Source organism: Dysidea avara, chromosome 11 (genome assembly GCF_963678975.1).
Source record: "Dysidea avara chromosome 11, odDysAvar1.4, whole genome shotgun sequence".
NCBI classification, from domain to species: Eukaryota; Metazoa; Porifera; class Demospongiae; order Dictyoceratida; family Dysideidae; genus Dysidea; species Dysidea avara.
In genome coordinates this window covers 22,103,743-22,115,119 of record NC_089282.1, presented here as the reverse complement: position 1 = coordinate 22,115,119, position 11,377 = coordinate 22,103,743, and the positions used below count along the sequence as shown (strand labels likewise).

The window sequence follows — 11,377 nt, the reverse complement described above, 5'->3', positions numbered from 1 at the left end:
TGGACACTCTTCCAAATGTCAATTTCATAATGAAGACCACTCTTTCCTGTTTGCAAAGGGACGGCCGAGTCAGACTAGCCTGGTGGTGCCACCTAGCTACCTGCTAAGAATAATTACTGGCTCATCTCTACAGTGCTAAAGCAACAAAGGAAAACATCTATGCTATAAGAATAGCCTCTATCACGCTGCATCACTTATCAGGGTACATATGTATCGTAAGTGCATTTTAATTAATTAGTGCACGCGGAAGTACCCACCTAATATGGTAGCGTAGCATGATGCAGGCCTACCCACATAATTACTAACAGTATAATATTACTTTCTTTGCACAATGACAACATTACACTTATACACCATGATAAAACTGAATACAACTGCACTGATAAGGTGGTACAATTAAAAAGAATTCATTATAGTGAATAAAAATCACACTTAATGGCATAGTTATCACATAATATGTACAGTACACACACACATTAACAATACACATATTAGCTGACATCATTATACATGATAGTTCCCAGTCTGGTGGCCTTGTCTGGGTTCTCCGTCAAGTAGGGTTGACCGCCGTCTGAAGTGAATGCAAGATAGAGCGGTGGGCTGCTGTGGTCTGGGGACCATGTCTGTAACACTGTGCCCATTTTGTGGTCAGACTTGTCTTTGGTTGAACCAATAAATGTTCTTTTCCAGCAAATCTCCGGTGAACTGGATGGTTCTCCAGAAATTCCTTTCTATAAAATGATACAGAATAAAAACAGAACATAGTTGGCTTTATTTTACCTCAAATGAAGCGCTGTAAGGTGAAGTAGAAATGTTCCATTGAAGGTAGTAGCCCTCACAACGAGGACCAGTACTTTCTAATGCATACACTTCGTACGTCACCTCAGAGCCAGGCTCCATCACAAACGAAGTGTAATAGTTAAACAAACCTGTGAATACCATCAGTCTTAGACTGAACAGCACAAAGCCTGCATTGATACTTACAATGTGGATCATTTATTGAGCCTGTAAGATCCATTTTAACTATGTCGCCATCTTTGTATACTCTGACAGTGTTTCCTTTTGCCAGATATACTGATGTCTCACAAGTACATTTCTTTTTATTGCTTGGCCAGTGTCCCTTGCCGCCATGTACAGGACATGTCATGAGGTAGAGCATTGTCTTTTGGGGTCTTCCCCAGCTAAGGTTGGTCACACTGGGGTCACCCAATTGTCCATTTACAGCAATTAATGGTAACACCTGTGGAATGAGATGGATACTGTATTTTTTATCAAGTAACAAAACTACCTAATAGAGCAGTCAGTAAAATGGTAATCAAATATACCTAATAAAAAACTACTGGATATTGGACCTGAAAATTGAGTCACTATATTACTTTATAGAAGTGAAAAGTGGTTCCACCTATGGAACCAAAATATATAAATGATAACAGCTTGTGAGATAGCCAGGTTGTGTTCTGTTAATGGACACAACCTGGCTATCTTTGTGATGGCAGTTATTTGTAATTTGCTTCGTAAAAATTATGCATGTAATTTTTTTTAGAATATTTTGCTCTATTAGCCAAATTCCAAGCATTTACTGGAGTGTGGATTGCTGCCTTTACTACTGTAGGTTTTCAATTATATAAAGTATCAAAAACATGACTAACTAGTCTTTTTTAGTGCTGCTCTGTAACTATATACCAAGTACTGCAAAAGAGCGAGATACTCTAATAGAGCAGTCACATAAAAATCAGACACAGCAAACAAATGAATTTCAGATCTGTTCTATCATAAAGGCAGAACACGCTAGTACACTACCCATCACAATGACACACACCACTACACACTACCTACCTCATTATGACACACTACTCCATCATGGCTACCTCCACTAGCCTCACTGACACACACAGAACTAACTGGTCTGGATGCCGATGTACGCTACAAGAAGAAGACACATCACACACTACACCATACTGGATGAGGTACTGACCTTGTTGACGTACTCCATTATAGTCATGTAAACAAACTTGTACTGAGTCTGGAGAATGGGGAAGAAAAGGTAAACACAAGGTAGATCATAAGTGTCTAAATCCTGGGATACTATCTACAACAAGACATCTCTGTGTTCAAGTTACACAGCACTATGATGCAAGCCATTTTTTGTTGCTAATGGAATGGCTAAAGGTGTTTTTTTTTAGAGTTAAATCAGATCAGCATATAAGCGCTAAAGTTACTGGCTAAAGCACCACATTTTTAACAACATTCTTTATGTGGGTTTCAATAACAACTTTTACTAGTGTTAGATTTGGCTGACATTGTCTACTCTAAAATCACCAGTGTTCTGTGTGGTCACCCACCTCAGTCTGGATGATCCCCGGACGTTGTGTACGTACTGACTGAACACTCTTCCAAATGTCAATCTCATGATGAAGACCTGTAGTAGAGCATGTAGCATTAAACCTATTGTATGTTTGTAAGATTTAGTACAAGCACTGAGCACATTGTACTGAGGATAAAACTATTGACAGGCATAACACTGCACATGGTCCCTGTGGTACTGCTGTGCTGCCTATATAATCTACACTAACTCTTTCCTCACCTCTCAATCGCAGCACGTTCAGGATGATATCAATAACAACTAAGGCACCAGTTCTTCCCAAGCCATTACAGCAATGTACAACCATCGGACTAGTTGAGCTGGTGTCCTTCTTCTGGCTATGAATATCCTGGAGAAAACTAAGTACGGATGATGGGTCCTCCGGGACACTGTGATCAGGCCAGCCAGTAAAGTGATAGTGATGTATTCGACGAGGTTTCTGTCGTGGATCTTTTGAGCTTTTGACAAAGAATTCTCTCAGAATGTAGTGTGGCCGGCTATGGTCTTCGGTGACACACTGTACTATTAAATGTCCATATTCCTGAACCTCTCCACTGTTAGGCCAGTATCGAGCACATTTGATCTGTAAAATAAAACCATGTTACAGCTGTAAAATTGTGCGTAAAAACATCAGTTAAGTGAATTAGTGAAACCTCATTAATACGGCCAACCATGAGACTGGTGAAATATGATCATGAAGTATACTACAACTACGCATTTGGGACTTAACCTCTCAATACCACAGCAAGGTGTCAAAGTAATATTTTTTGTGCAAACCTATGAAAGTGTCCATTTATGCATTAACAGACAATTTTGAGACCTAATCTGGTGTCCATATTATTTAGTGTCCAGTTTCCACATATTGTGTGAGTTGGGACCAACCAATAATGTCCTCATTACCTGACTTTCTAGGGTCAGTTTATGCACTAAGGGATATCTTCAGAGTGTCTAAATTGTGGTAATGGAAGTGTCAACATTAACAGGTTTCATGGGACCACAAATAATTTTAAGTAAATATTGTACCTTCTGTAATACATATTTCATTAGTCACTGCTAAAATTAGATTCTGCTAAAATTAGAATACACTATATATTATATCTACAGAAACCACTAAACCACTACATCACTAACAACATATTAATTACCCTGCCATGTTCCACTTCGTTGGTCACCATGACGATGATACGACATTTCACCTGGTACACCATTCTCCAGAAGTCAATGACAGTATCCTGCAGACAGCCTTGTGTGGCTATGTAGTCTCTGGATGATGTATCACTGGGTGCCTCTCCCTGGAGAATTAAAGACAGAAAGACATTGGTAAACATGACTGGTTACACATACCACTAAAATAACATTTGGAAGAAAGTGTTCGTGGGTGAATAGTTAATGTAAACTGATAGGTAAAATCTCTTTGTGAAACAAATGATGGCAGTGTTTGTGTTGGTCCATAGGCAGCACAGCCAAGTGGCTAGAGTATTGGCCTGGTAACTGAAAGGTTCCAGTTTGATGCTGGGTTATGCCAATTTGGTGTTGTTGTTTGCTTGAACAAAAAAGTTTACTCAAATTGCTCCAGTCTACCCAGCTGTATATTGGGGACTTGGTGACCTGGGGAAGCAGCCCACCCAGCTGTAACATCAATGGGTACCAAGTGTTTACTGGGGAAGCAACAACTATCCTTGTCTCGCTTAGTGGTGTTGAGGTCATTGTGGAACTTTGGGTTCCGTGACCTATCTTGGTGAGACCTGTGGGCTAGTAGTCCTGCCCCAGGAGGATTTGCCTGCATAAGACTAATGCTAGAATAGTGCACAGGCATTCCAGTGCTGGGAAATAGCTGTGTTTCGCATGGCTGCCATAGGCTTTGTTCTGCTTATATTTTGCTTTGCTTGCTTTGCATTGGCCCCACCACTTCACCCTGGAAACCTGGTACAACATGTAGATAACTACAGTAGTCCTAAAACACAGTTATCCTAGTTCCACTGATAAATAGCAACTGAAAATTATACGTTTTTGCTTTGTGTGTGTGCACTGACAATTGCACAAAAGCCAAACATTGTCAAGTAAGACCTGACCTCAGGAAATTAGTTCCAAGTGGGACGTACTATCTCCTAGCAACCAGTGTACTGTTTCTATTGGAGAATTGTAAACACTACAGGGAATACTATCCACAACAGTGTACACTGGTTTATACCTGCTGGTATCCTTTATATGCTAGTAAGAACACACCAGCACATACAGTATGCCAACCTCCTTGTCTTGGGCCTACCACTTGTTGGTGATGTGCAGTGCTCCTGACCATGTAGTTCTCTTGTAACAGCCAGCAACATGGTTTACACTAAAATTTCTGATAGAGGAAAGGGGAAGAAGGACAAGATGTTATTGCTACCGGACCATGGCTTATTCATCCTTCAGGGAGGTCCCCCTAAATAATAAGGTAGGTCAGACAGCGTTCCTTGGTTGAGTACATGTATGCCTCCATGTAGGGTTGGGATGCAGCAAAGAATGTAAAGAAGCTGTTCATGTACACTGTACCTGTAGTGAAGTGTGTGTAGTGCATGTAGTGATGACGTAGCCTTCCTTCAACTGGATGTGATCTAGAGCCATTATAAACACTATCAACCACATGGGTTCATTCCTTCCAGGAATACCTTCTAGTACATGACATTGCTAATGATTGTAAGGTGTGCATTCTAGCAGACCCAGACATCACCAAATTTGGTAAAAATGTAATCCATTATCCATACTTAAACCCAACAAGTTTATATAATAATGTCACACACACACACACACACACACACACACACGCACGCACGCACACACAGACAATGCCACAGCATATACTACACACACCTTAATATAACTGGCATTAATATAATCTGATCCAACAGCAGAATCATACTCACGCTCCAAGATTACACGAGTATAATCATCTGCAATAACAACACATCAGTCAGTACCTGTATTCAAGGGTGCCACTTTCAGTACAGTTTACACAAACTAGAGACTTTGGGTGGCAGTCACATTTACTGTGCTAGTGCTTAATGGCTCGACAATTTTTAAAACAGTCACTCAAATTATTTTTTGAACTCTACAGTATTTAGTCAACCACATAGTCTACTGACACATGAAGGAGTTGTAGTGATGCAATAACCACATTCTGAAGTGACTGAGAGCCCACACTATGGACCACTACATCATGTAAACAGCAGCCACACAAAGTGGCCTAGCATTAACAGAAAAGTGAAACCTCACATAGTGGCCATCTCTTAATAAGACCACCTCTTTATGAGTGGCAACATCAAGTAGGTCCCAAAGTGTACTTCAAAACCTGATTACTAACTTAAGTCCACTCCAATATAGTGCCTATGTTGAAATGAAAAGGCTACACCGCAAAACGTGATACCTGTGTAATAAGGACAACTTGGTACTAACCAGTAGTGTCTCTATTGTCAAACAGTCCTGGTTAGTTATGTACTTTGGACCTTAGCTACCTAAGTATCAAGGACTATGTAGGCAATGGTTCATAATTCTTCTTTAGGGAAGTTACACACTATCAAACTTGGATATCTGGAAAAGCTACGACTTCACTGAATTGACTGGTTTTGTCTGACTGGGTCATATATACTGTACAATGTATGTTGTGCACACATGAGGTGTGGCACCATATAAATCCAATAAAACAAGGTATTAATTTGAGAATACAAGAAAAAAGTACCCCATTAAGTTGGTTAAGCATACATTACGACTTGTACAGAAAAGGACTTCACCACACCAAACTTATAAACTAATGGGGGGGCAGATGGAGGGATACTAAATGCTACCATAGTTTATATTGTATCTGATAAGTACATTCCTTCCAGAGGTCAGGACTGACCGAGTAGGGTTACCATCACACCAACTCTATCTTTTTCACTCACAGAATTTCTTTATTTTAAACAGTCAAAAGTACAAGTGGGCTACCATATGCTAAACCTCCAGCGCAAACATTAAATGGGGGAGAACTACTGCAGTTTGTTCTTCTAACCACTTGTGAAGGTTTAATAGGAACACTATTGGCACAACAAAGACTCCAGTCTTTCCCCAAAGAATATTCATCATGTGCATCAGCCATGTCAAAACTTCCTCCAAACCAGTGAAGCTTAGTTACACTGTTGTCAGGTAAGGGCCAATACCTCTTATGGCTCACATTCATGTCAGCAATCAAATCAGTCCACAGGGACTAGATAGTTTGTTCTTCCAACCACTTGTGAAGGTTTAATAGGAACACTATTGGCACAACAAAGACCCAAGTCTTCCCCAAAGAGTATTCATCATGTGCATCAGCCATGTCAAAACTTCCTCAAAACCAGTGAAGCTTAGTTACACTGTTGTCGGGTAAGGGACAATACCTCTTATGGCTCTTATTCATGTCAGCAATCAATTAGTCCACAGGGACTAGAAGGACAGGATGTCCTATAGAGAATGAAGGTCCCAACAACTACCCTATTATTTGACCTCTAATGGAGGACAAAAACCACAGCATGCTATGTGTGTGCATGCGCATTTGTGTGTGTGTGTGCGCGCGTGTGTGTGTGTGTGCGCGTGTATGTACATGCATACACGTTGCAGGCTAAAATTGATTATTTTACTTTCACTTACATGGAATGACATTTCTAAATCTGTTCTTGCTCATGTTCTCATATCTCGCCCCCTCCATCCTGCTGTAGGTGTGCAGGTGGACATACTCCATCTGTTGTAACCGATCAAACTCCTCACAGAACCCTGACTTGGTGAATGACCAGCTAACTCTCTTCAGTTCAGAAACTCGTTCATTTATGCTGGATGCCATAAATGTTGTACAATGGCAAGGCTAGAGAGAGGTAAACACTGACTAACAACAAGATACTAATAAATTATAAAAGAGCAAGAGTGGTAAACAGTAAGGATAAAAGGAGTAACAAGTTGATGTTATGTTACTTCTAAAAACCAGGCGCCCATGCAGTTAATAGTATCCCATTCTAGCTAAACAGGCAGTTAATCAACCATGTATATAACTTCACACATATTTCAGAAAACAATTTCAGTAAAGCCTCCAGCCAGCTGTGGGCACCCGCCTGGTTTAAAAAAACACTAACCAAAAACAAAGACACATTTCCATAAAAAAAAATGCAGACACAACAATAATTCACAATATTTAGAAGGGGAGAGGTTGAACTCTTCATGACTTGTACAAACACTGTGTAACAGACAGGTGTTAATAGCATCACAGCTTGGACAAACCAGAGCCAACATATTCATTGCACTAGTAAATATTTACACATATTTCACAACAAATCATTACAAAAATTACATTATAATTAAAAATTTACTACATTATAATATTCTATTATTGGTAAAGTACAAATAAGGCAAAACCTATATTATATAACATTCATACTCCAACAAACTCATTCTCAATCTATATAAAGAATTTTAATATATGTGTGTAGAGACAGTGTGACGATGGATGCGCGGCTTTTACTGAAATCAACAGGGCAGTAATTTTAGAGGACAAATTAACATTAAGTACTGGAACCTATTTGACATGACCACAAAAATGAGGTATACTGTGATAACAATGTACTGTGATAAGGTTCTTTGTAATTTTGATGTGGGCAGTGACATCATGATATGACAATAATGATGGGATATGATGGACAATTTGACAACAATGATGTCAGCAGAAAATCTGAATGTATGTATGATGTCATTTAACACAACAAAATGAAGCATCGTAATTGTGTGATCAATGAACCAGTTGGTATCATAAATTACTAGCCCATCCTACATCCTTAAGAAGACAACAACTCTATCAAGTGAGAATAACTAATAGAATTAGACAATGTGGTGATTCAGCAGTTACACAACTAGCTTGTTCAATGACTCACAAGTGTCACTGACCCTGCTGAAGGTGCTGTGCACTATCACACACCTAAGGTGGTCACGTGGTGCCAGGTGTTTATGAGCTAGGAAGAAAGATTTAGGTTTTTTTTAAGGGCTATTGGCTGCATATGGCATGGATATTGCTCATTTGGTAATGTATTTACAAAAAGGAAGAACATATGTCCTTTTACTATATCCCTTTCTGAAAAAAATTAGAACTTGACAACAACTTATCATGAATTGTCCATCCATGGTCATCAAATTCTAGCTATGGTGTCACATGAAAAAAACCAGTGAGAATGAGAAATGAATGCAATTCTTCACATTTGATTGGTTAATAGACTACCCAATGCAATCTGCAACAATAACAAGCACTGGCAAAGAGTATATGGTCCTAACTTTTGTCCATGCATGGCTTCCTAGTGTTGGGCTTGCTCAAACTTGCCCCAATAATTATTACATTTAGAGTCTACAAAAATATTCCCTCCAAAACAGCAATCCCAAAACACTAATGTACCTGGTAGAGATAGATTGCTGTTCCCCTGTCATCCATCAACAAACATTTCTTATAGTACTCTATGAGATCTTCAATACTGTCAAAGAGCCTGCCACCACCAACATCAAATTTCTTTCCTTTTCCATGAATCCTTACATGAGTAACCCTCTCCTTTAGCCTAACAACACACAAGATAAGTAGATACATTGTAACCTCACTGAGTGTGGCTACCTCAATGAGAAGACCACCTCATTATAGTGACCATGTCAAGTATATAGGTCCCAAACATAGCTCATGACCCCATTAATATAGACCACCTCAAAATACTGTAGTGACCGTGTAGGTCCCAAGACTTCAAGGTATCCCTCATTAACCCTCTAACCATCAGGTTTTCCAGCAGAGCATACCATGGACTGAAAATGGAGCTTTATTAGCCAACCTGAACGGATATTCAGTTAGTAACTATAAATCAAAACGTTTCCTATGAACTAAGGAATTCGATTGTTAACACAGCGTAAACTACAAGATTGTTATTATGCAATAAATTCAAAAAACGGTAAAATCAGCTGTAAACACGATCCTATCCCTATCAAACTAGCTGAGAGTGTATAATACTACTTCTAATACGTTACTTCACAGAACTATTCACATCAGGTCTCCCCATTCATTCTTTCTTAATGATAAACAGGATTAACAACTCAAACAACTAACAAACTAGTCTTTTTTCACGGTTTTCCGTGATTATGCTTTTGCGCAATAATCCACAAAGGATCTGTTTATCCCAGTACCTTGTGGGCGTGAGGATTTCAGGGTAAACGCACTGCATTATTGAACACACAAACAAGCTGTAGCAAAGTCGAAATTATACTCAGTGCACAAGTTGTTAGATCGATCCGCCATATGGTTGTGACGGTTAAAGACCACATTTCTTGGTATCAAAGGTGGCACCTATTAATGAACTTTCACTGTGTACAACAACACATATAGAAAGTTAACTGTGTACAAAATATTACTATTCAAACTAAGACCTCTACAATAGGCTGTAGCCTTACAGCTTGTGATGATAACTTCAAGATACACCCACAGTACACAAGGATTAAGGTAAAGAATTCTTAAGGTGAAGAATTCTAATACTTTTTTGGAGGACAAATCAACACAAGTGGCTATTATATACCACAACATTTAATTCATAATTTGCCAATTAACTCCAATTACTCACATTAAGAATTAATACACTGGCATTCAAGCAATGTACCAAGCTTTTATATGGGAAGCCTAAAAGTCTTGGGTGGCACAAATGAATCCCCTCTAGAAAGACCTAAAAATACCATTACCCTCTAAAGTGGCCACAAAATTCCTGTCAATTCTTTGGGTGTAGACAGCTTTAGTGCATTCATAAAGAAGCCACTTGAAATATCCTTCTATTGTTGAGCCAGCACAGCACTGGTAGGGTATGTCATGAAAAGGTTGTTGCTTTAGCTTGTAGGTACCCCCACCAATTGAAACACTTTCTAAAAACATGGCACCCATTGATAACACATACTAACAATATAAAACAGGGACACTTAGAATGATGCACATGTTCTTACAGTGATTCTCTGCACAGGGCAAGCATAACACTTATAAATCTTCCATTATGTAAACAATGATGGTTATTAAATGGGCTATGACAAGATTAACACACTATGACACAGTTTCAACATTTAGTAATCAAGGATATAGAAAATTAACATACATGGGGATATGACATACTACAGACTGTCCATACCTTACAGACAACACATAATCTCCTGGGGTGTGGTAGGATGACCTGACTAAGTAGCTTCCATGTTGGCCCTTGTCGAATAGCAGTGTTTCTGCATCTCTCGCAGACAGGTTACCATGGTACCACCTGTGTAAAAAGATCACTGACATGGGTGCCCATAGATTGATGGGCCTGGAGTACCTGTTGTTGATTGTATCATGATTTAACACTGGTTGTTTTAGCTCAATAACACCTCCGCTCTTTTCTTTAAGAACACCAGGGTTCTCTAGGCAGTACTCAACTACCTCATAAGGCGAAATAAACTGTTCATCTCCAAACAGGCTATAATAGCCGCCCACTGTCTGCATTCTGAGATGTACGACTTCGTCATCTCGCCTGCAGTGAGAAGATAATGTACATTGTGCTATAAACTATTAAACAATACTCACAGTATTGAGATTGTATAGTTTGTACTGTCCTGGCTGCGACGGCACAAGAAGCTTCCATCTTCGCCAACCGCTTTGAGCAGCTTTTCAGCTTCCACCCCGGTAATTAAGGGATGAAACCACCTGCGAATTTGTAAAGCGGCATCTTCTAAACTGGGCATGTAAGAACCAACCCCCCAGGTGTAACCAACACTGCACGAAATTTCAACACTTGGCACTAGCTAAGCGAACACTGTCGTTCTGTGAGATTACCTGCGCGAGGCCAAATCGTACTCCATCCGTTGTCCTCAAAGCAACGATTTCACTGTACTTCTGAGACGAGCTTTTTAAACAATAACAACTTCCGCAACAGTGCCAAAGAATATTGCAAAATCAAACAAAAGATACCCTACAACAGTGAAATGAATTCACTTGTGGTTATGGGTTTT

General features: G+C 39.5%; 1 protein-coding gene across 2 annotated transcripts; it reads right to left on the bottom strand.

The window, feature by feature from the left end:
• Positions 1–302: 302 nt before the first annotated feature.
• Positions 303–11,367, bottom strand: LOC136238771 (tyrosine-protein phosphatase non-receptor type 11-like). 2 transcript variants are annotated; one of them, XM_066029362.1, is made up of 15 exons: positions 11,202–11,367; positions 10,953–11,072; positions 10,705–10,899; positions 10,528–10,650; positions 8,781–8,937; positions 7,001–7,211; positions 5,213–5,292; positions 3,508–3,654; positions 2,585–2,945; positions 2,343–2,419; positions 1,976–2,023; positions 1,837–1,923; positions 985–1,240; positions 781–929; positions 303–731 (listed from the first exon to the last, which is right to left on the bottom strand). In XM_066029362.1, exons 1-15 carry the CDS (start codon positions 11,225–11,227, stop codon positions 492–494), a joined length of 2,277 nt encoding a protein of 758 aa, XP_065885434.1. In that variant the 5' UTR covers positions 11,228–11,367; the 3' UTR covers positions 303–491. The 2 variants fall into 2 exon arrangements, with proteins under 2 accessions (XP_065885434.1, XP_065885433.1); XM_066029361.1 differs by having other exon boundaries at positions 10,953–11,255.
• Between the last annotated feature and the right edge of the window lie 10 nt (positions 11,368–11,377).